Below are 26,327 nucleotides of genomic sequence, written 5' to 3' on the forward strand. Positions count from 1 at the left end.
GCTGCCGTCCCTATGGAAACACATACTATGCCGATCGCATAGTACTGGGCATGCGTGAGATTTCGCGCTGGATTCACCAGCCTCCTCCCTCTAGAAGCAGGAAGCAGGGCAGACATTTCCCCACTGCGGACTCGGGTGACCCAGGCAAAGATGGTGGCGCTCTGCAAACATTATATAAAGTAAGATTTTATGATTGCCTAAATGTTATTTAACTGTATAAAACCAGATTAGCTGATACATAAAGGGCGGTGGGTCACTGTTTGGGAGCTATTTAAAAAAAAAAAAAAAAAAACAATTCTGTGGCCGGAACTCCACTTTAACAACCACATTTATTGAAGTAATTTCCATCTGCTCGGAGCTCAGCTCTATTGCACAGAAATCAGACAGAGCAGAGTTACTGGATCCTTCATAGCAATGAGTAGAGTCCTCTGAGCTCGGAGCATCCCTCTATCAGCAGCCAGCAGATCAGGCAGTGAATTAGGAGATCAGACATTTCCAGGGGTCAGCAGAGCAATTATAGGGTCAGCAGATGTTATAACCCAGCTGACCCCAAGCGTATGGCTGTGGCAGGTTATCTGGGGTAAATTGATGAATTTTCAAGGCAAAGCTTGGTCAAACCACACGGCCAATCTTCACGATGAGAACAATTTAAGAACAAAGCCAGGACAACGGTACATGGCCTGGGACTATGGATCACCCAACAATCACCAGCTTTAGAAGACCCTCCTCACTTCAAATGGAACCAGCCCTGTCCATGGTCATTGTGAAGAAGAGGTCATCCAGATGAGGAGAGACATCGGGCCCTAGTGTGACCGGCACAGATCACCCAACACACTCACATCATACATGGGCTGTGGACACAATTGGGGGGGGGTGCACAAAATCTGGAACAGCTCTGCATAGAAACCAATCAGCTTCCAGGTTTTAGGCCTCATGCAAACTGGACGTTATAAAAAAAACAGTAGCTTTCGCTGTGGAAAGTTGGAGCTGTAGAATGAGGTTTTTCAGCGCGTGAAAAACATGAGAGGAGAGCCAATAAACAGCTTTCTCCAGTGGGGACATCTGCACTGATAATCAGTGCCCTGATTATCAGTGCCGCCTGTTAGTGCCCATCAGTGCCACCCACCAGTGCTGCCCATCAGTGCCATATCTTTGTGCTACCTCATCAGTGCCGCCCATCAGTGGTGCATATTCATGCTTCATCAGTGCCACCCATCAGTGGTGCATATTCGTGCCTCATCATCAGTGCCACCCATCAGTGGTGCATATTCGTGCCTCCTCATCAGTGCCACCCATCAGTGGTGCATATTTGTGCCTCCTCATCAGTGCCACCCATCAGAGGTGCATATTCGTGCCTCCTCATCAGTGCCACCCATCAGTGGTGCATATTCGTGCCTCATCAGTGCCGCCCATCAGTGGTGCATATTCGTGCCTCATCAGTGCCGCCCATCAGTGGTGCATATTCGTGTCTCCTCATCAGTGGTGCATATTCGTGTCTCCTCATCAGTGGTGCATATTCGTGTCTCCTCATCAGTGCCACTCATCATTGGTGCATATTCGTGTCTCCTTATCAGTGCCACCCATCAGTGGTGCATATTCATGCCTCATCAGTGCCACCCATCAGTGGTGCATATTTGTGCCTCCTCATCAGTGCCGCCCATCAGAGGTGCATATTCGTGCCTCCTCATCAGTGCCGCCCATCAGTGGTGCATATTCGGGTCTCCTCATCAGTGCCGCCCATCAGTGGTGCATATTCGTGTCTCCTCATCAGTGCCACCCATCAGTGGTGCATATTCATGTCTCCTCATCAGTGCCACCCATCAGTGGTGCATATTCGTGTCTCCTCATCAGTGATGCATATTCGTGCCTCATCAGTGCCGCGCATCAGTGGTGCATATTCGTGCCTCCTCATCAGTGCCACCCATCAGAAGTGCATATTCGTGCCTCCTCATCAGTGCCGTCCATCAGTGGTGCATATTCGTGCCTCCTCATCAGTGCCACCCATCAGTGGTGCATATTCGTGCCTCCTCATCAGTGCCACCCATCAGTGGTGCATATTCGTGCCTCCTCATCAGTGCTGCCCATCAGTGGTGCATATTCGTGCCTCCTCATCAGTGCCACCCATCAGTGGTGCATATTCATGCCTCATCAGTGCCGCCCATCTGTGGTGCATATTCGTGTCTCCTCATCAGTGCCACCCATCAGTGGTGCATATTCGTGTCTCCTCATCAGTGATGCATATTCGTGCCTCCTCATCAGTGCCGCCCATCAGTGGTGCATATTCATGCTTCATCAGTGCCACCCATCAGTGGTGCATATTCGTGCCTCCTCATCAGTGCCACCCATCAGAGGTGCATATTTGTGCCTCCTCATCAGTGGTGCATATTCGTTCCTCATCAGTGCTGCCCATCAGCGCAGCATATTCGTGCCTCCTCTCAGTGTACATCAGTGAAGGAGAAAAATTACTCAGTTTCTGTTATAAAATTCTGTAAATAAGAAAAACTTTTTTTCCTTCAAAATTTTCATTTTCATCTTTTTTTCATTTAGCAAAACATAAACCCACTGTTGATTAAATACCACTAAAAGAAAGCTCTATCGGTCCTTAAAAAATATTAAAGTCATATGAGTACAGTGTTGCGCAATTGTCATTCAAAGTGTGACAGCGCTGAAAGCGGAGAATTGGCCTGGGCAGGACGGGAGTGAAAGTGCCCGGTATTGAGGTAGTTAATATTACTTTAATCCTATAGGACGCTGATTTTCTGGTTATCCAATGAAGATTTAGCGGATATATGAATATCTAACAGATGTGGAGAAGGAAGGATCATGAAGGATTAGATTGGTAAACTTTATATTGTATTTAGCCTGGAAGCGGAAGATAGAGTTACACTTAAACGTGACACTTAGCAGTCATCCTGACATTGGAGTAGAACGTTCGGTAAACACACCTGAGCGCACACTTCTCCTGCTGGAGGGCAAAGCCGGCTTGGCTTGACATGCAAAGCCTGAACCTGCCGGTACCTGGGGCCTGGAGATGCAGATAGCGGTATATGTGACGTCCCATTGGTCACGTGACGTGAACACGCTGCCAGCATCGCACAGGAAAGGCTCAAAATATCCTAGAACAGGTTATATATATCCGAGGACCCAGGCAGGAAGATCGACTTCACAAATGGGTGTCAGGGGGTGTCAGACGATGGATTGGGGGGTGGGGTAGCAAGAGGCACAGAGGCCGCGAGGAGAACCGGAGAGTTTGTACAGGTTTTCATACCTGAATACATAGTGCCAAATCACCAAACAAAGCAATGCCAGAACCAACCTACAGATAATACTGATAACACACAGCCAATGAGTGGGCCTTGGTGAGACGGGTCCTAGGCACTGGGATGGTTGACGCAACTTGCTGCTTTCCGGGAAACCAAGGCAGGTATATGGAAACTGGACATGTGCGATTCGGTTCATTCACATTAGTTTTTCAGACAAAAAACGGAATTTTTGTAAAATCTTACCGTAAAATTCCTTTCTCTGAGTCCTCCGACAGTCGCCGCCCACTCATACAGTCTTCACTTATGGGGTATTGACTTCCTCTCCACAGGAGTTTCTAGGCATAAGACTTGTAAAAGAACAATAAATCTACATAGTCACACCCATGGGGGCTGTCCTACTAGTCCAATACCCCCCTGCAATAGCCATCCCAATTCAGGTTGGTCGCAAGCAGTGAAAGTGTATAACAAAAGGACCCCAAAAAGAGGGGCGGGGGCGGCGACTGTCGGAGGACTCAGAGAAAGGAATTTTACGGTAAGATTTTACAAAAATTCAGTTTTCTCTTACGTCCTCCGACAGTCGCCGCCCACTCATACAGTTTTCACTTATGGGGATGTCCCAAAGCAGTGTAGACATGAGGGGTGGTCAAAGCAACCGCCAGAAAAGCAACGCAGTACCCACATCAGAGAAAGGAACCTTACATATACAAGAAGGTAACCTTCTGGCCTGGGTAACAAAAAAGAGCTCAACATGAGCAACAACCCAGGAAAATAATCAACCAAGGGGAAAACAACCCCAACAGCCAGGGACCCGTACAAAAACCAGGGTTCCCTATGGAACTGCCGCACAGAGAACTTTGCGGCCAAAGGATGCATCAGCTGATGCCAGAACATTAATTTTGTAGAACTTTGAGAAATTGTGCACCGACGACCAAGTCGCAGCCTTGCACACCTGGGCCACTGAAGCTTGATGCCGATAGGCCCAGGACGTACTCACCGACCTGGTAGAGTGCGCCTTGACAGGGAAGGGAGGAACCCGTTCCTTCAACGAATAAGCAATGGTCTGTCTGATCCATTTGACAATGGTTGCTGCAGACGCAGCCATACCCTTCCGAGGTCCCTCAGGAAGGACAAAGAGGGAATCCGATTTCCAAAAGGATTCAGTCGACGACAGGTAAACCCTGATCGCCCGGACAACATCCAAGGAATGCAAGGCAAACTCTTTTGGATGCTTAGGATTCACACAAAGCGAAGGCAAAACAATGTCCTCATTCATTTTTGACACCAAAGTTGCCACAACAGCAGCCAAATTAGTGACGGCGAAGGATTCAGAGGACCCTGAATCCCCCACCAAAGCTGGCGGGAATTTGCTGTCCTTGGATTCCATAACAGAGTAGAAAAGTTTTTTTCTTATTTTTTTTTTTGAAACTGGCCCTTTAAGTGCGCCGCGGACCCCCACAGCACACCGCTATAAGACTGTGACACACAGACCCCCCGCAGGGACAAAACTGACCAGGAAGATTGCACAAGGCAGGACAGGAAAAAACAGCAGGACAGAACCCCACAAAGTGTTACCAGCTCCTTCGGTCGGCTCTGTGAGAAAGGAGGAAGTGATGTCACCGCTGGAGGCTGAACTAGGCTGCAGGCCAAGGGAAAATGGATGCTAATGGGAGGCTTTGGCAAGATGGCCGCCGACATGTGCTTGGAATGATCGTTTGCCACACACAAGATGGCGACGTAAGGCGCGAAAATACACTACATAGCATGCTGTATGAGCGCCCACAGTGAAGCCAGACATGCTGCCCACACTTAAAATGGCGGACCGGCCGTTTTTAACCCCGCAGCGGTCACCGCATGTGTCTGCATCCCCAAGCACCCTAAAGTGACATTAGGAGAGGGACCCCCAAAAACCCCACACAGCGCTGCTGTGAGAGAATAAAAACCCCCGCAGGGACCGGGACCAGAGAGCCCAAAACGCACAGACACAGGGGACACCACAGACACACAGGACTGCCGACCCCAGACAGAGGCCTCACATAGAATGTACTTACCTGTACCCGATGGCGTGGGGTGCCTCATATGAAGCGGAAAACCGCCCACCTTCAGATGGCAGGGGAGTGCCACCAGCCCAAAACGCAGGACACTATTAGTGCACGAACGAACCTATGCTGTGTCCAGTGAGGTAGCCACCTCACATGGCTGCATCCCAGATGGACAGGGATGGGTCGTTTGTGAGGCCAGGGCGAACACATAGCCTGCGAAACGCTCGATGGCAGGCTGGGATTCCATCTGACCCTCTGTCCTGGAGAACCAGGACGGCCAGTCAGATTCCCAGCTCCGCAAACGCCGTCTTCATCCGAAGATCCACTAACTAGTGCTGATAAAATAAACAGCTAGCAAAGTAAAGAAAAAATGACATCTTTTGAAAATAAATCATAAGAGAAAAAGAGAAAAGGCTGAGACTGTAGCCTCAGCACAGGGAAGCCTATCCACTCCTGAAGCTAGGCAGAAGACAAACTGAATTGGGATGGCTATTCCAGGGGGGTATTGGACTGGAAGGACAGCCCCCATGGGTGTGACTATGTAGATTTATTGTTCTTTTACAAGTCTTATGCCTAGAAACTGATGTGGAGATGAAGTCAATATCCCATAAGTGAAGACTGTATGAGTGGGCGGCGACTGTCGGAGGACATAAGAGAAATTTCATTTTTTGGAGATTCAGATGTATCCGAATTTCAGAATGGACATGGTACTGAATCCAAAAAAGGTATGACATTCGGATTCATTCCGATTTGTTCGTTTCATTTGGATTCATTGAGAAGAGCCAGGAGCAGGTGGCTGCCTAGCCCTCAACAATCATGACTCATCTGCTGTCAGTGGGATTCCCCACTGTCAGCACAATGAAAACGAAACAAGTACTGGTAAAAAAAAAAAAAAATCCAAACAGCATGCCCCCCCCCCCTTCAATCCAAACAACATGCCCCCTCCCTTCAATCCATATCAGGCTCTACGGGTCTGATATGGATTTTGAGGGGAACCCCATGCCAAGGTAAAAAAAATGGTGTAGGCGTCACCCTCCCCCCAAAAAAAAAAAATGCATATCAGACCCAAATCTGAGCGTGCAGGCCAGGAAAGGAGGGGGGAGAGTGAGCAACCCCCTCCAGAACAATAACAGACCACATGCCCTCAATGTGGGGAAGGTACCCCCCCCCCCCCAAAGCACCTTATCCTCATGTAGATGAGTACAAGGGCCTCTCCCCACAACTCCGGTGGTGGGAGTGCAGGGGGGTTGACATCAGAACCTAGAAGCCCCTTTTAACAAGGTGGCCCCCAGATGTCACCTCCCCACCCCCATGCGAATTAGTAGATACAACGTCAACACCGATGTGCACAAAAAAAAAAAAAAAGAACGCGCCCACCAACCACTCCCGTGTGCAGTCACTCGCTGAATGACAGGTAAGTATGGGTGGTGGAAGGAAAGAAAATTTAGTTATCCAAGGGCTGTCCAAGATCCAATAAGCTGCAATATATTACATTATGGTGACACTTCATGGTTGTTATTCCATCCGTGTGTCATTCAGCAAACAATCGATTAGCCATAACGTCTCTTTCTAGCTACATTAGCCTTTGATCGGATTCAATCAAGCGGAGTTGACCAGCCAGGACAGAACATTATCAACTGTTTTGCACCGATCGGCAGCACCAAGATGCTTTGATTATAAATCCGATCGTATTTCAATTGATCGAGCAAAGAGATTACATGGTGGAATCAGAGATGTGATCAATAACTTATTATATCTTCCAACTATCGCTCATGTTATATCAATCCATTGGGTTGTTGACTACAGATCAATTATTCCCACCAGAGAGGCAAATTGGGAAAAAAAAATTGAAGATTTATTGAAGCGTGAATGGTCACCTTCAGTTTTGGGTTTAGATTTCTTTTAATCAATAAAATCTATGTTCAGTCCTTTGTGTGTCCAGAATGTGAGCAAAAATTGTGCGCTTTCCCGACATGCAGAGAAACGCGTTGCCATACAGCAGATGTGCATCAGTGCCATTCATTATTTTTTTTTTTAACAGAATGTTCCTTTTATTGAAACAAAGGCATGGTACAAAATCAGTAGCATGGACATAAATCAAGACATACATTACACACGGACACTATGAAGGACTCTCAAAGTCCGCATTATATAAACAAACAGTCACATATAGAACTGAAGGTACAACTCGGGAGGTAAGCGGTGCCTGAACCATTGCTCCGACTAGGACAGACAACAAAGGAATCACAACCAAAGCAGCAGCAGGACCAAGTATTAGAGGAGAGAAACCCCCTCCGCCTAAGCTGTCCATGGCTGCCATACAATGTCCAACTTTCTGGGCTATTCCTGTTAATGTAGGTTCATTTACACATAGGCAGGACAGCATTACCACTTGCTTACTGGGCACTTTCATCCCCTTACTGCCCAGGCCAAGTTTCAGCTTTCAGCACTGTTGCACTTTGAATGATAATTGCGCGGTCATGCAACACTGTACCTATTAGGAATTTTTATCATTTGTTTCACACAAATAGAGATTTCTTTTGGTGGTATTTAATCACTACAGGGGTTTTTAAGACCGAAAAAAAAAAAAAATTAAATTCTGCAAACAGGACATTTTTATACTGCATTGATGTGCGCTGATGAGGCTGCACTGATAGGCCCCTTTCACACGGGCTTTCCGATCCGGTCCACCTGTCAGTTTTTCAGGCGGACCTGATAGGATGCTCCATGCACCCCTATAGGGCAGCACATGTCAGTGGAGACATCTCTGCTGACACCCGCTGCTATCAGATCCGATCCGGTCTGTAAAATCCAGACGGATTTAAACCCTATTTTCCATCTGCCTGGAGGAACGGCTTCGGGTAGGATCGGATGAAAATGGACAGGGGGTCAATTTTCTTCCGATCTCCCATAGAGAGGAGAGGAGAGCAGGGATCTGACAGGTCCATCTCTGCACAGAGAGTGGAGACGGACCTGTCATCTACCTGGTCAGCGGGGAACGGCGGATCGATCCCCGCTGAGCAAAACGTAGTCCACCAGGCGGAAAGTCCATGTGAAAGGCACTGATGAGGCAGCACTAATGGGCACTGATTGGCAGCACTGGTGGGCACTGCTTAGCAGTTCTTATGAGCACAGGTAGGTGGCACTGATGAGGCGACAGTGACTCTCCGCGTGCGGGACCGATGTCAAGCCAGTAATGGGCTTTTTTTTTTTCTCACGCTGAAAAAAAAATAAAAATAAAACAAAGCCTGATCAGCTGTCATTGGGTGACAGGGCCGGGATCGGGATCTCAAGAACTCGCTAACCACAGAGCACGGGAGGACATACATGGATGCCCTCACGGCAATTTAGGCAATTTAGCCGTCTTTCAGCTATAGCACAGATGCAAAGAGGTTAATCGATATTTCCCAAGAACCTATGGAGGGGGAGGGGAATGGGCATTCCACTTGAGAATGATTTCCCTCTTGGCATAAGACAAATAAGCAATCAGCAGCTTGGTGCATCCAGGCCTCTACTCCTAGTCCTGAATGCCCAGCAATGCCAGCTCTGGAGAGGTCAGGAGAGTCAGCTGAAGACGATGGTGAATAAGTTTGATCACCTCTCTCCAAAACCAAACTATCCTAGGACAACTCCAACACACATGTATATACGTGCCTACACTTTCACATCTAGGGCATTCCTGTGACCTCTGAGGGTAGATTCTGCCCATTCTCTGGGGGGTATAATAAACCCTGCGTAAGGACTTTACTAGAAACAACTTGTCCCAAGAGGAAATTGCCAACTTGGTACTATCTTCCAAACAGTCCTCCCAATTCAGGTGAGGAAGGTCAGCTTTCCATAGATCCCATAGCCTTTCCATTCTAGGGGGTTCCACACTCAGCAAGGCCAGGTAAAGAGCAGACAGTGGTTTAGATAATGAATCCTGAGAAAGAAGTTCTTCATTAGTATCCATAGCCAGACTCGAGGAGACCAGGAACTGGGCTTGGGCTGCAAGTATCAGAAATACATCCAACCTGGTAATTGAAACGTGAAGCAGGACTCCGGCCGAGAAAACATCTCTTAGAGTTTTGACTCCACACCTGGCCCAAACCCGAGGGTCAGGTAGGGAGTGAAAATGATGGAGGTTGGCATTACCCAAAAGTGGGCTAAAGGGGGACCACCTGTTGGGATGTAGAAATCTGTGCATGCCAACCATCCAGATCCCCAAGTGTTGTTCTAGTGCAGTGATGGCGAACCTTGGCACCCCTGATGTTTTGAATCTACATTCCCCATGATGCTCCACTACACTAGAGAGTGCATGAGCATCATGGGAAATGTAGTTCCAAAACATCTAGGGTGCCAAGGTTTGCCATCACTGTTCTAGTGGAATGTGGAAGATCAGGATATGCCTGAAGACCTCTATAGACCAGGTTACCGAGTTCCTGAAGCGATCCAAGAATGGCCACCTCAAGGCACACAGCCGCATTAGCCCGAGAAAGTGCTCACCAAAGGACAATCACCAAAATGGCTGCCCAGTAGTAGGGCCAGTGCCAATAATTCTTAAGGACACCCCTATGCATCCGCAAACATGCACAATTTCAGGTGCGCCAAACCACGTGATGTCGCACACTATGTGGTTTTTTTCAGGGACTTCTTTTCCATGATTCTCAGCCCAATTTAATCAAAGGACAACCCAAGGCATGGGAAACAACCCCTCGGTCGCACCTGTAAGTGTGGATTAAACCTTGAAATTTTTACCCTAATTTTAAGACCAATTTTCAATATTTTTAAACCTGCGGCTTTCATTAAAATGACACCTGCTAACCCTGCAATGAAGGTTTCTGCTCAGGCACTTCCTGTTATATGGTGACAACGTGCGGTCCCTGTCCTCCAATTCTGTTCCTGCTTCCCCCTCCTTTCAGTGGAAACCAAGAGTGGTTCTTGTATTATGCATCAATCAGGTATGATCCACTATTGTCCCCATTAGGAAACCTGTCCCGAAAAATGCCATGCAGCCATCAGTGGAGGACCTGTAGGCAAGAAATGGTTGCAGGAGATCAGCAGCACTGAGATGCAATAAAGGATCTGATTAAAACCAAACTAATTGTTTATCATACACAATGCTTAAGCAAATTAAATCCCATTCAGTTCGGTTTTACTTGACATAATCCTACTGCTAAGCCAAATCATCCATAATTACACTTCATTCTCATTTACGGGATCAATCCTGATTCACGTCATGGAACTTCCTTTCTAAAGAGCAATTCCACCAAAATGTTCAACTCTGGTTGGTTGTCAGAAATGTAAAGGACGTGTTGGCTTCTTATATACGTTGTGGGGCTTCAGTGCTGAGACCTCCACCGGCATCCCCACCATCACCCATGGCCAGATAATGGAGTTCCCATCCCCCGATGGATTCTGGATAATGTGAGATGAACAAACAATTGGGAAGTCCAGCTGGGAGAGAGGAATCTTGGAGGAGTGAGAAGAGACAACACATGGGGGACTCCGGGAGATCAGAGACTGCTAAGGCTGGGGGGGCACGTTGGGACTTTAAGGGCCAGTTCACACCAAAAAACAAACACACTGCATATCCGTTCCGGATGCATTTCAACCTGTGCGTTTTAATGCGTCTGATGCGTTTCTGGGTGAATTTCAGATTTTGTTTCTTTTTTTTCAACTGTACTGGGGTCCGCTGCATTATTGTTACATTTTTGATGCGTTTATGGATGCGTTCCAATGCTTTTTTCCCTTTTCCTCCTACTGTACTGGGGTCCGGTGCATTTTTGATGCGTTATACGGCGTTCCAGTACAGTTCTGTGCAGGAAAAAATGCAGCATGTTCACTTTTTTTTTTCTAGAACCGAACTGCAAGCACTGGTGCGAACTATTGTCATTGAAAACCACATAACCTACTTTCTATGCGTTTTGGATGCAGAAAAAAAAAAAAACACTGGAACGCATGTGGTATGAATTAGCCCACTCCATCCACACCTGTGCGACTTTGGAGCGCAACTATGACGTAACTTTGGATGGGTGCGACTTCTTGTCCCTCTGCAAAGTCAGATCTACTGTTGCACAACTGCCAGGCACAGATTTCTACATCCCCCAACGACATGTAAAACATTCAGGTACGACTTTCATTCAACTATCGAGGGTTAATATGGACCTCAAGTTGCATAAAAGTCCAACCAAAGTAGCGCATAAACTTTAGGTTTACATACATGAATGATTATCATTGGCAAACATTGGGTACGACTTTGTCATGTGACTTTGATGTCCACAGTTGCATGATAATTCACAAGTGTGAATGGGGTGTAAGGCTCCATTCATACCTTTACTACTCCAAAGTTGCGGAACTTTGAAGTGCAACCTTAATGCAACTTTGGATGGGTGCAACTTGGATGAGACTTCTTGTCCCTCTGCAAAGTTAGACCCACTGTTGCATTGTAGATCATTCAGGTACAACTTCTATGCAACCTTTGAGGGTTAACATTGAAGTCTATGGCCCTCAAGCTGCATGAAAGTCGGACCAAAGTAGTGCATGAACTTATATGAAGTTGCACATATTTATGTAAAGGTTATCATTGGAAAACATGGGGTGCGGCTTGTCATGCAAATGTAATGTCCAAAGTCGCATGACAAGTGTGAATGGGATGCTGGATACACACTAGGGATAGACTGATTATCAGCAAGGCCGATATGCACTTTTCCACGATATATCGTTATCGGCCCCGGAACTGGCTGATATTGTTGTGACGTCATTCTGCCTTCTTAGGCCGCCTCCTTCGCCTTGGACAGCCTCGTCTGGAGTCGGGATTAGTCTTGCAGGAGTGTATCACAGCCATACACCCACCCATAGCAGCCCCGTGCCAGCCATCCAGCCACATCCACAGGCCCTATACCAGCCAGCCACCAAAGGGTGCCAGACAGCCAGCCACCCACCACAGGGTGCCAGCCAGCCAGCCACCTACATGGTCTGTACCAGCCAGCCACCCACAGGCCCTGTACCAGCCAGCCACCCACCACAGGGTGCCAGCCAGCCACCCACAGGCCCTGTACCAGCCAGCCACCCACAGGCTCTGTACCAGCCAGCCACCCACAGGCCCTGTACCAGCCACCCACAGGCTCTGTACCAGCCAGCCACCCACAGGCCCTGTACCAGCCAGCCACAGGCCCTGTACCAGCCAGCCACAGGCCCTGTACCAGCCAGCCACCCACAGGCCCTGTACCAGCCAGCCACAGGCCCTGTACCAGCCAGCCACAGGCCCTGTACCAGCCAGCCACAGACCCTGTACCAGCCAGCCACAGGCCCTGTACCAGCCAGCCACCCACAGGCCCTGTACCAGCCACCCACAGGCTCTGTACCAGCCAGCCACCCACAGGCGCTGTACCAGCCAGCCACCCACAGGCGCTGTACCAGCCAGCCACCCACAGGCCCTGTACCAGCCAGCCACCCACAGGCGCTGTACCAGCCAGCCACCCACCACAGGGTGCCAGCCAGCCACCCACAGGCCCTGTACCAGCCAGCCACCCACAGGCGCTGTACCAGCCAGCCACCCACAGGCCCTGTACCAGCCAGCCACCCACAGGCCCTGTACCAGCCAGCCACCCACCCACCACAGGGTGCCAGCAAGCCAGCCATTAAGCATTAAACAAAATGAACATGTTACAGATTGTATGGCTGAATTTGAATCGGATTCGGACACAACTCGCACAGGACCCTTTTTTGGGTCCGCACCAGAATCGGATCGCATGGGTGTTCACAGTTATGCGATACGATTCAGGTCTGAACTGACAGCTCGCACTGCGATGTGTGAACTGATCTTGGGGTGTTGTTAACTTTGTATTGACACCCCCAGCGATTCGCAAATGGCAGTGATAACTGCCTGCAAGTTGAATGCGATGCGGGAACCCGCAGTGGATTCGCAGGGTTCCCGCATCGCATATGTGTGAACCGGGACAAACGCTCAACAAACAAAATCCCATTCATTTCAATGGTTCCTGTTCACATCTGAGCAATTTGTCGCCTGAAGCAAAATGCCTGTCGCTCAAAAAAGTGCATGAGCTTCTATTCGGCAGATTACAAGCGTTTTTGGCCCCATAGACTTCAATAGAAACGCCTGACTTGAGTGTTTTCTATGGGCTAAACAAAAACGCCTAAAGCTGTAAAACGCTTCTAAAGCGATTGTAAAAAGCTACAAAAATACTTGGAAAAAAACGCCTGAAAAAACGCCAGTAAATTGCTATGTAGGTACGAATGGAGCGTTAGAGTATCCAATCAGATTGTGGAAGCACAGAAATCAATTTTCTCGAATCGCCCAATCCCGGTTCACACTGCGGGAAACCCTGCGATTCCTGTGCGGGTGCCTGCATCGCACCAGAAATCGCACGGTGGTTTACACCGACATCTACGAACCACTGTGGGTGTCAATGTCAATGTAATGACAACCCGAAATCATTTTGCAAATCGCAGTGCGAACTATGAAATCACACAGGAATCGGAGTTCACGCCCAGGCAATCCGATTCCAATAATAAAAAAAAAAGGATCCTGCGCCATTTTGGCGCGAATGCGATGCGATTTCAGCCATACAGTTGGTATGGCTAAACTCGCATCGCACAGACATTGCATGTGATCTGCGCAGCAATGCGATATCTTTGATCGCACCCAGCCTCTGCGCAATACCACCCCTTAAAAATCATATCATTCCTTTATATACGCTTATAAAACGCAGATACAACATTGCCAACCTAAATAAGAGCCACATGCAACGCGACAAAATGCGACAATTCCTGGAAGAGGGGACACGAGGCTCCCACGTCGCAGTGCGATTGTCATCGCAAATCTCTCATTACACAAACTTCTGCAACTCTGAATGACTTCCACTAGATCATCAAATACTTCCAGAGAGCCGGAGGCGCCCTCCATACGACACTGGCTCCCTTCCAGCCTGCTACACTAAATCGCCCATTGTGCTGGGATGTCAGCGACTCGGCACCATGACAATAGACACAGCAGCCAGGACCATGGAGGAATAATCAGGATCACAGGAAGGAAAAGCTACCTACCAGGCTTCCCCTCTTCCCCGTCCGCCTTCATGTTGTTGGAGCTGGAGGAGTATGTGACACCCTACACTCAGCTCCTCCCACAGCCACAGGAAGTGCTGCTTACCTGTGCTGCCAGGAATGTCAGCCTCTCGCAGGTCGCTCTACTCCAGGCGGGGCTACAGCATGATCCCCAGCAGAGCTGACACTTCATTACATCCTGAGCAGGATGAGGGAGTTAACCCTGACAGTGCTGCAACCAAACCAACGGCAACTAGGAAAAGTATGAACGTTACTCTGATTCACTTATCGCATTTTAGCGACAATTTACGTTTTTGTTTTTAAATGTCAGGTTGAGGCATAATACAGCTCTGATATTTACATGTGCAATTACAATAAAGGTTTTTAACCACTTGACTTCCAGAAGATTTACTCCCTGGCTAGTTTTTTGGAATATGGCACTACTTTAACCATTTGCCACCCAGGCTAATTCTGACACTTCACTCCTACATGTAAAAATCTACTGCAATTTCAGGTTATTAACCACTTGACTTCCAGAGGATTTACACCCCCACACCCCTTTCCCCCCACCAGGCTATTTTTTGTAATATGGTGTTAGGTCTCCTGGAAGTCAAGTGGTTAAGTCAAGTCAAGTGACATAAAAAATAAATAAATAAACTTTTACAATGTCAGGTTATTAACTACTTGACTTCCAAAAGATTTACCCAAGCTATTTTTTTGCACAATGGTGTTACTTTAACCATTTGCCACCCGGGCCAATTGTGACACTTCACTCCTACAAGTAAAAATCTATTTTTTTTTTTATTTAAATGTCAGGTTATTAACCACCTGACTTCCGGAGGACTTACATCCCTCCCGACCAACCCCTCCCCCCCCCCCCCCTTTCCCCACCAGGCTATTTTTTTGCAATATGGCGTTACTTTAACCACTTCCCACCCGGGCCAATTCTGACACTTCGCTCCTACCAGAAAAAAATCTATTTTTTTTCTTCCATTTTAGGTTTTTAACCAATTGACTTCCAGAAGTTGAACCCCCCACCCCCCCCCTTCCTGACCAGGCTATTTTTTGGAATATGGCACTACTTTAACCATTTGCCACCCGGGCCAATTCTGAGACCTCACTCCTGCATGTAAAAATCTACTTCAATTATGGGTATGTAAGTCCTCTGGAAGTCAAGTGGTTAATAACCTGACAGTTAAATAAAAAGAAAAAAAATGTAGATTTTTACATGTAGGAGTGAAGTATCAGAATTGGCCCGGGTGGCAAATGGTTAAAGTGGTGCCATATTCCAAAAAATAGCTGGGGGGGGGGGGAGGGGGGTACAACTGGATTTACACCCCCCACCCCTTTCCCCACCAGGCTATTTTATGCAATATGGTGTTACGTCTCCTGGAAGTCAAGTGGTTAATAACCTGACAAAAAATAAACAAACTTTTACAATGTCAGGTTATTAACTACTTGACTTCCAGAAGATTTACCCCCCCCCCCCCATGCTATTTATTGCAATATGGGGTTACTTTAATCACTTGCCACCCAGGCCAATTCTGACACTTCACTCCTGCATGTAAAAATCTACTTTTTTTTATTATTTATATGTCTTCCAGAGGATTTACATCCACCCCCCCCCCCCCCTTCCCCACCAGGCAATTTCTTTGCAATATGGCGTTACTTTAACCACTTCCCACCTGGGCCAATTCTGACACTTTGCTCCTACAAGAAAAAAAATATATATATTTTTTTTCATTTCAGGTTTTTAACCACTTGATTTCCAGAAGTTGTCCCCCTCCCCGACCAGGCTATTTTTTGCAATATGGCGTTACTTTATCATCTTGCCACCCAGGCCAACTCTGACAGTTCGCTCCTACAGTAAACAAAAAAAAAATAAAAAAATAGAATTTTACATGTAGGGTCGAACTGTCAGAATTGGCCCGGGTGGGAAGTGGTTAAAGTAACGCCATATTGCAAAAAAAATAGCCTGGTCGGGAACGGGCGGGTTGGGGGTAAATCTACTAGAAGTCAAGTGGTTAATAACCTGACATAAAAAAAAATAAACTTTTACAATTTCACTTGACTTCCAGAAGATTTACCCCCCCCCCCCCAGCTATTTTTTGCAATATGGCGTAACTTTAACCATTTGCCACCCGGGCCAACTGACAATTCGCTCCTACATGTAAAAATCAACTTTTTTTTATTATGTAAATGTCAGGTTATGAACAACCTGACTTCCAGAGGATTTAACCCCCCCCCCCACACACCAGGCTATTTTTTGCAATATGGCGTTACTTTAACCATTTGCCACCCGGGCCAATTCTGACAATTCACTCCTACATGTAAAAATCAACTTTTTTTTTATTATTTAAATGTCAGGTTATTAACTACTTGACTTCCAGAGGATTTAACCCCCCCCCCCCCCACCCGGCTATTTTTTGCAATATGGCGTTACTTTAACATCTTGCCACCCAGGCCAACTGACAATTCGCTCCTACATAAAAAAATAATAAAAAAAAGTGGATTTTTACATGTAGGTAATGGTTAAAGTAACACCATATTGCAAAAAATAAAAAAAGGGGGGGATATGGGTTGAATCTCCTGGAAGTCAAGTGGTTAATTTAAAAAAAGTTTTAAATGTTTAGGTTACCAACTTCTTGATTGCTTCAGCCTGACGGGCTCTCACCAACTACAATACAGCAAAAACATACACCCCCCCCCCCCCCAATGTATACCAGACCCTTACTTGAGCATTCAGCCTGGCAGGCAAAAACATACAGCCCCCCCCCCCCCCAAATATATACCAGACCCTTACTTGAGCATTCAGCCTGGCAGGCAAAAACATACACCCCCCCCCCCAATGTATACCAGACCCTTACTTGAGCATTCAGCCTGGCAGGCAAAAACATACAGCCCCCCCCCCCCCCCCAAATATATACCAGACCCTTACTTGAGCATTCAGCCTGGCAGGCCAAGAAAGGGGGGACAAGTAAGCAGCACCCCCCCCCCGAACCATACCAGCCGCTTGCCCTCAACATGGGGAGTGTCTTGTCCGAATCGCACGCAGTTTTCCCATTGCTCCTGTGTAAACCTAGGCTGAAATCACTATGACAAGCTTGGATTTACACAGGAGAGGTGAGGAAACTGCATGCGATTCGGACAGAAATCGCACTGCATTCCTGTTCAAATAGCAAGCGATTCTTTGCAGTGTGATTTGCGCCCATTCATTTTGTATGAACACAATTTGTACCAAAGTATCGGTACTCAGTATCAGCAAGTACTTGACAGAAAGTTTCAGTACTCATACTCGCCAATAAAAAAAAAAAAAAAAAAAAGGTATCGGTGCCACCCTAATTATTAATAGAGAAGGATTTATTTTCAAGCTACTTTAAGTAGGGATTCTACTCCCCCTGACTGATGACCACATTACTGAAAATATTCCACGATAATCCTTTAAAAGCTGAATTCTGCTTTGGACTTAGACTGCATTTCCCTTCCAATTGCCGTAGCGGAGAGACGAGCGGAGGACGTTTATTCATCACACCGCGCCGGCGGTTTTTAAATCATTTTTGTGCACAAGTGGGTGGCTGGTATTGTGCAAGCGGGCGTTTAGGAATGAAAACCAAAGTCTAATTAAACATAAAACACCCCGCGCCGTACATACTTCGCCTTTATTTTTCAAATGACACCATTTCCCCCCCAAATAGCTGTGACTGGGTAATGGTTGGTTAATGCGCGCCGAGCTCGCGGAAAACCCCGGGCCAAATGTGAAGATTTTCTACATGAAAAATCATTGAGCAGCTAGAAATGCCAGCACACATCCAGATGAGCTGCTAAAAGGCTGCCAGGTTATGTGGTGCCAACAGAAACAAGAGGTGCGGGTAGATTACAGCAAGACTCTACTACAGGAGGCAGACACACAGAAGCTAAAGAGGAACTCTGCTGGGATAAAGAAGCCATCGATTGTTTCCAAATGACAGAAATCACCATTTATAATCAAAACTTTTACCTCCTTTACTTGTAATGGGAGAGGGGCCAATAAGAGATTTAGGACCCAAAATCTTAGAACGTTCTTCCTCCAACTCCTCCCAATTAAAGGAGAACTCCAGGCAAACTGTACAAATACCACTCTTTCACCCAGTTAAAGTCTATGTTATTCAAAATAGTCATTTTTTTCTATGTGTGTGATCACACATGTATTTTATAAATCATAATCTATCATTTTCATGTACGCCTTCCATCTGAAGTACCTGGTTGCTCCTGCCAGTCACCTTTCTTACTTTATCTGGCCCTTGAGGCACTACTACACCACCTGACACCAATGATGGGGCACCAATCACCCTACCGACACCATCAATGGATGGGGCACTATTCTTCTAATTATCATCATCATCAATGGATGGAGCACTATTCTTCTAATTATCATCATCATCAATGGGGCACTATTCTTCTAATTATCATCATCAATGTGGCACTATTCTTTTAATTATCATCATCATCAATGGATGGAGCACTATTCTTCTAATTATCATCATCAATGGGGCACTATTCTTCTAATTATCATCATCAATGGGGCACTATTCTTCTAATTATCATCATCATCAATGTGGCACTATTCTTCTAATTATCATCATCAATGGGGCACTATTCTTCTAATCATCATCATCAATGGGGCACTATTCTTCTAATTATCATCATCAATGGATCACTATTCTTCTAATTATCATCATCATCATCAATGTGGCACTATTCTTCTAATTATCATCATCAATGTGGCACTATTCTTTTAATTATCATCATCATCAATGTGGCACTATTCTTCTAATTATTATCATCAATGTGGCACTATTCTTCTAATTATCATCATCAATGGGGCACTATTCTTCTAATTATCATCATCAATGGGGCACTATTCTTCTAATTATTATCATCAATGTGGCACTATTCTTCTAATTATCATCATCATCAATGTGGCACTATTCTTCTAATTATCATCATCAATGGGGCACTATTCTTCTAATTATCATCATCAATGGGGCACTATTCTTCTAATTATCATCATCATCATCAATGGGGCACTATTCTTCTAATTATCATCATCATCATCAATGTGGCACTATTCTTTTAATTATCATCATCATCAATGTGGCACTATTCTTCTAATTATTATCATCAATGTGGCACTATTCTTCTAATTATCATCATCATCAATGTGGCACTATTCTTCTAATTATTATCATCAATGGGGCACTATTCTTCTAATTATCATCATCAATGGGGCACTATTCTTCTAATTATCATCATCAATGGGGCACTATTCTTCTAATTATCATCATCAATGTGGCACTATTCTTCTAATTATCATCATCAATGGATCACTATTCTTCTAATTATCATCATCATCAATGGGGCACTATTCTTCTAATTATCATCATCATCATCAATGTGGCACTATTCTTCTAATTATCATCATCAATGTGGCACTATTCTTTTAATTATCATCATCATCAATGTGGCACTATTCTTCTAATTATTATCATCAATGTGGCACTATTCTTCTAATTATCATCATCAATGGGGCACTATTCTTCTAATTATCATCATCAATGGGGCACTATTCTTCTAATTATCATCATCAATGGGGCACTATTATTCTAATTATCATCATCAATGGGGCACTATTATTCTAATTATCATCATCAATGGATCACTATTCTTCTAATTATCATCATCAATGGATCACTATTCTTCTAATTATCATCATCATCAATGGGGCACTATTCTTCTAATTATCATCATCAATGGGGCACTATTCTTCTAATTATCATCATCAATGGGGCACTATTCTTCTAATTATCATCATCAATGTGGCACTATTCTTCTAATTATCATCATCAATGGGGCACTATTCTTTTAATTATCATCATCAATGGGGCACTATTCTTCTAATTATCATCATCAATGGGGCACTATTCTTCTAATTATCATCATCATCAATGTGGCACTATTCTTCTAATTATCATTATCATCAATGGATCACTATTCTTCTAATCCTCATCATCAATGGATCACTATTCTTCTAATCCTCATCATCAATGGGGCACTATTCTTCTAATTATTGATATCATCAATGGGGCACTATTCTTCTAATTATCATCATCAATGGGGCACTATTCTTCTAGTTATTGATATCATGGATCACTATTCTTCTAATTATTATCATCATCCATGGATCACTATTCTTCTAATTATTATCATCATCCATGGATCACTATTCTTCTAATTATCATCAATGGATCACTATTCTTCTAATTATCATCAATGGATCACTATTCTTCTAATTATCATCATCAATGGATCACTATTCTTATATTTATTAATATCACCCATTGGGCACTATTCTTCTAATTATTATCATCATCATCAATGGGGCACTATTCTTATAATTATTGAGATCATCAATGGCACACTATTCCTCCCATTAAAACCAAAAATGGGGCACTGATGTTGGGGAATTTTCTACCCTCCTCCCACCTTAAAACCTGGAGAACAGTAAACTGGTCCTGTGCTTCAAAAGTTCTAAACTAATCTGTTGCTCAGTTTTCATCACTTGGCTGGCCATTTAGAGATACAGGACACTGTGCAGACACACAGCATGCCTCGATTGGGTAGTTTGTTCAACCACCACGCCCCTCAACTAATCACAGCCTGCCTCTGGCACACACCCCCTGCCCATGCACAGCCTGCATCTTGCTGAATAGACACTGGAATACAGGCATGCTGTGTCTGCACAGTGTCCTGTAACCCCACCCTCCACTATCAGGAATAAGAGATGTATGGTCACATGATAACTTTTTAATATCGTAAAACAGGGAAGAATATAGTTTCTAAAACTAAACAAAAGCAGTTAGGATTTCTGCATAGTTATAAGTGTATTAGAAAGTGTCTATAACAGTGGTCTGCAAACTGCGGCCCTTTGCTTGCTTTTAACTGGCCCTTGGGACACTACTTCATCTATTGATACCAACAATGGGGCACAATTCCCCCCCCATTGAGACCAATGAAGGGGCACAATTCCTCCAAATGGCACCAATGAAGGGGCACAATTCCTCCCAATGACCCCAATGATGGGGCCCAATTCCTCCCAATGACACCAATGAAGGGGCAAAATTCCTCCCAATGACACCAATGATGGTGCAAAATTCCTCCAAATGGCACCAATGATGGGGCACAATTCCTCCCAATGACCCCAATGATGGTGCAAAATTCCTCCAAATGGCACCAATGATGGGGCACTATTCCTCCCAATGACCCCAATGATGGGGCACTATTCCTCCCACTGACACCAATGATGGTGCACAATCTCTTCCAATGACACCAGCAATGGGGGCTCAATGACCCCAACAATGGAACACAATTCTTCCTAAAGACACCAATGATGGGGAGAAATTTCTTACAACACCAACAATGGGCCCCAATAAAACCAATAATGGAACACAATCCTCTAATTGACACCAAAGATGGGGCATCGTTTCCTCCCACTGACATTGGGACCTTTACAACTCACAATGGTCACAGTCAGCCCCCCTTCTCCCCCACCCCACCTCCACTAAAGTCTGAAGGACAGTAAACTGGCTTTTTTTTTTAAAGAAAGTTGGAGACCCCTGATCTAGAACATTGGATGTTTATTACTACTTTAAGGATTTATTGAGACATCAATAAATGGATTTAAATACAGAGAGTATAAGTACCCGATTCCATACGGATATCAGCATCCTGTAACCCTCTGTAAAGCACCAGCAGGGCTGAACCATTTAGGACTTACTTACACAGTCTAACCTATGAATATTCTTACATAGGAGTAGAGGCATGACCTCATCAGGGTGCTGCTGCTCATTCACTGTCATCATCTGCAGACTGGAGAAGCAGACCCACCATAGTCCATCGTCATGATACCAGGAAGGGAAGGATGTGAAAGTATTCAAATGAGCGATTATGATTTTTGTCTGGAGTTCAGTTTTAAAGTTGAACTCCAGGGGGAACAATATGGAACAAAATATGTATATATATATATATATATATATATATATATATATATATATATATATATATATATATATAAATAGTCCTTTGTCCACCCAGATCTGTGTAGTGACCCAGCATGAATCAACTCCTGCACTCTACCTCTCTGCAGGAGCTTCCTGTAATACTGCTGCCCTCTCTCCTTGTGCAGGATGACTGGTCTCATCTCCGCCCCCTCCTGTACTTTTCTGCAGTAGCCTGCAGTGGGTGGGGCTTGCTGGGCCCCTCCCACAGCTCTGCTCTCTGTACAGCACCAGTGATGTCACCACTGCTACTGTTACAAAGTAATAGCTTGGTTTGAAAATGCCTTTGATGCATACAAAGTAAAAACTTATGTAGAAGAATATATTGTAATCAAAATGTTTGCTTCAGCTTTAAGGATTCTGGCTAAAAGCACAGCAGAAAAAGTAGAAAGACGAAGAAGTGGGGAAAAAAAAAAAAAAAGAAGTAGAAAGTTCTGCAATGTTCTTCCTTGTCAAACACAATCTTACTCTGTAAATAGTCTGTCAACGATTGGGGAAAAGAGAAACTGCCAGATCAGGAGTTCTCAGAGAGTTGGATGAGCTTGGCTTCTGTAAAACACAGGACTTTAATGGAGAATTTCAGACTTTATTCATGTCATTGCACTCTGAGAACAGATTTCTACTTCACAGAATCTTCTGCTCTTCCTCTATGTTGGGCCTAGAACCCTCTGTCAGGGAATAAAAAAGGAAGCTGTAACTGCTGCCTAAAGCTGCCCATAGATGGGTCAAAATTTGGCGGCTTCAGCTGGGATCTGCTGAATTGTGATCCATGTTTGGCCGGTCCTGCTCGAACGATCGGCTTCTATTGAACAGGAACGTTGGAACAGTGGCGCCACTAGGGTTGGTGTCACCGGGTGCGGTAAAACATGGCGTCACCCCCCTCCCCGCCAAGTACAGTCCCAGTATCTGATGGGTAAGTACTCTAGCATAGTCCTAATCACTGATCAGTATGTACTCCAGGAAAGTCCTATTAGTTAAGTACTCCAGCCCCAGTTACTTATTGGTAAGTACTCCAGAATAAGTACTCAGCCCCAGTGACTTATTGGTTAGTACTCCAGCCCCAGTGACTTATTGGTCAGTATTTCAGAATAAGTACTCCAGCCCCAGTGACTTATTGGTTAGTACTCCAGCCCCAGTGACCTATTGGTTAGTACTCCAGCCCCAGTGACTTATTGGTCAGTATTTCAGAATAAGTACTCAGCCCCAGTGACTTATTGGTTAGTATTCCAGAATAAGTACTCCAGCCCCAGTGACCTATTGGTTAGTACTCCAGCCCCAGTGACCTATTGGTTAGTACTCCAGCCCCAGTGACCTATTGGTAAGTACTCCAGCCCCAGTGACCTATTGGTTAGTACTCCAGCCCCAGTGACCTATTGGTTAGTACTCCAGCCCCAGTGACCTATTGGTTAGTACTCCAGCCCCAGTGACCTATTGGTAAGTACTCCAGCCCCAGTGACCTATTGGTTGGTACTCCAGAATAAGTACTCAGCCCCAGTGACTTATTGGTTAGTAGTCCAGCCCCAGTGACTTATTGGTTAGTATTTCAGAATAAGTACTCCAGCCCCAGTGACCTATTGGTTAGTACTCCAGCCCCAGTGACCTATTGGTAAGTACTCCAGCCCCAGTGACCTATTGGTAAGTACTCCAGCCCCAGTGACCTATTGGTTAGTACTCCAGAATAAGTACTCAGCCCCAGTGACTTATTGGTAAGTACTCCGGTATCATACTTCGTCTGTCAGGCCTGGACAGTCATCTTGGGGGGAATTTTTTTTTTTTTTGGGGGGGGGGGGGGGGTCGAGGTCCCGGAAGGCAGTGTGCCGTGTCCGGTCTCGGTGGCAGATAATATGCCATTTCAATCAGAGTCTCCCCCCTAGCGCTGTATCCCTCCTACACACAACACGTGGGGCGTGAGTAGAGGAGAGCTGATAAGCGGTTTTCCTGACGTTGGGGTCTGCACTAATAGTGCAGTGATTATCAGTTCAGCCCCTTAAGCAATGCCCACCAGCGGCCGCCACTCAGTGCCCACCAGCAATGCCACTCAGTGCCCACCAGCAATGCCACTCAGTGCCCACCAGCAATGCCACTCAGTGCCCACCAGCAATGCCATCTAACATTGCCAATCAGTAATGCCCATCTGTGCTGCCCATCAGTGCCTTTTTATCAGTGAAGGAGAAAACATAATTTTTTACAAAATTTTATTACCGAAACAAAGAAAAGAAATGCCAGTCAGTGCCCACCAGCAATGCCAGTCAGTGCCCACCAGCAATGCCAGTCAGTGCCCACCAGCAATGCCATCTAACATTTCCCATTCCCATCAGTAATGCCCATCTGTGCCGCCCATCAGTGAAGGCGAAAACATACTTATTTGCAAAATTTTATAACCGAAACAAAGAAAAGAAATGCCAGTCAGTGCCCACCAGCAATGCCATCTAACATTGCCCATCAGTAATGCCCATCAGTGCTGCCCATCAGTGAAGGAGAAAACTTACTTATTTACACAATTTTATAACAGAAACAAAGAAAAACATTTTTCATTTTTTTATTTGTTAAGCAAAAAATAAAAAACCTCAGTGCTGATTAAAACCCTCCGAAAGAATGATCTGTTTAAATAAAATGGTAAAAGTTTCATATGGGTAAAGTGTTGCATGACTGCACAATTGTCATTTAAAGTGTGAGAGCGCTGAAAGCTGAACATTGGCGGGGGGAACGAAGGGGGGAAGATTCCCCGATATTGTAAAGGTTAAAGCTGTGGAATCGCATTGACTGAGCGTTTTGTTTGCTGCAGGAATCAGAGGAATAAACGAATAAACGGCCGTAAATTACACAGGCCGAGAAATATGAGGATGGAAGAGTGAACACACATCTCTGGTTGTGACACCACACCAAGGTTCACATCCTCGCCCCGCTGTCCCATCTCATAGTCCTCACACTCTACTATTGGTTTGGAAAGAAGACGCCTGCGGCTGTCTGCAAACAAAGGAAGCCGGGCCATGGGTTTGCTTGTTTGGAATGTAAACAATTAAAGCGTCTTTCCTGCTCTTTGAACACATTGCACAAACACCAGCGAGGGCCCTCCCTGACTTCCAGGTACCGATCTTCCAGCTGAAAGTGAAGATTTAAAGGGAATCTAAACTCCAGGACACAAATGGAATATATTACAGCTTACCAATCCTTAGACATGGTGGCTGCATTCCTTTTCTTTTTCTTCATTTTCACCTGGTGATCCTGCCAGTAACACACTTCCTGTGCTAGGGTGACAACGCTTACTGGCCACACTATCTATGGGGGAGCGGCGTTGTCACTCTTGGATGCTTTCTTGATTTGGACTACAAACATCTCCCGCCCTTCTCGCCTCCATACCAAAGAGGGGAGGGGTTCTGTAGTCCTCAAAGTTAACATTGAATCACATAAGCTGCCATTCACACCCGAGTGTTTTCTCATGCAATGTCTGAAGCACAACAATACCAAAAGATGTATTAACCACTTGCCTACCGGGCACTTTTACCCCTGCCTCCTGCCCAGCCTGTTTTTCAGCTCGGTCACACTTTGAATGACATTTGCACGGTCATGCAACACTGTACAATAAAAACTGTACTGTAAAAGTTTTTTTAGTTTAGGTTATAAAAGGTTGTAAATAACTAATTTTTCTCCTTCACAGATGAGCACTGATGAGGCGGCACTGTTGAACATTGACAGGCAGCACTGGCAACACTGGTGCTCGCTGACTGGCAACACTGGTGCGCACTGACTGGCAGCACTGTTGCGCACTGATGGGGCTGCACTGATGATCAGTGCCTTGATTGGCAATGTAGATGTCCCCTGTGTGGATTTGCCGGTTATCAGCTCTCCTCTCCTCTTGTGCTGTCAGCGTGAGGAGAGGAATGCCA

General features: G+C 45.5%; 1 protein-coding gene across 5 annotated transcripts in view; it reads right to left on the reverse strand.

Annotated features, from left to right (window-relative positions):
- Window positions 1-26,327, reverse strand: part of LOC309567856 (kazrin-like) — a 228,340-nt gene that overhangs the window by 161,877 nt on the left and 40,136 nt on the right. Inside the window, exon 1 of one of the 5 annotated variants that reach the window (XM_082273357.1) lies at window positions 14,351-14,471. The exons of the other annotated variants lie outside the window; for them this stretch is intronic. Coding sequence (XP_082129483.1) covers window positions 14,351-14,381 — 31 coding nt within the window. The 5' untranslated portion in view covers window positions 14,382-14,471. Of the gene's footprint in view, window positions 1-14,350; window positions 14,472-26,327 lie in introns of those variants that run through there. 5 annotated transcript variants of the gene reach the window in all.

Source organism: Pelophylax lessonae, assembly GCF_965119305.1.
Source record: "Pelophylax lessonae genome assembly, chromosome: 12".
Classification (NCBI taxonomy): domain Eukaryota; kingdom Metazoa; phylum Chordata; class Amphibia; order Anura; family Ranidae; genus Pelophylax; species Pelophylax lessonae.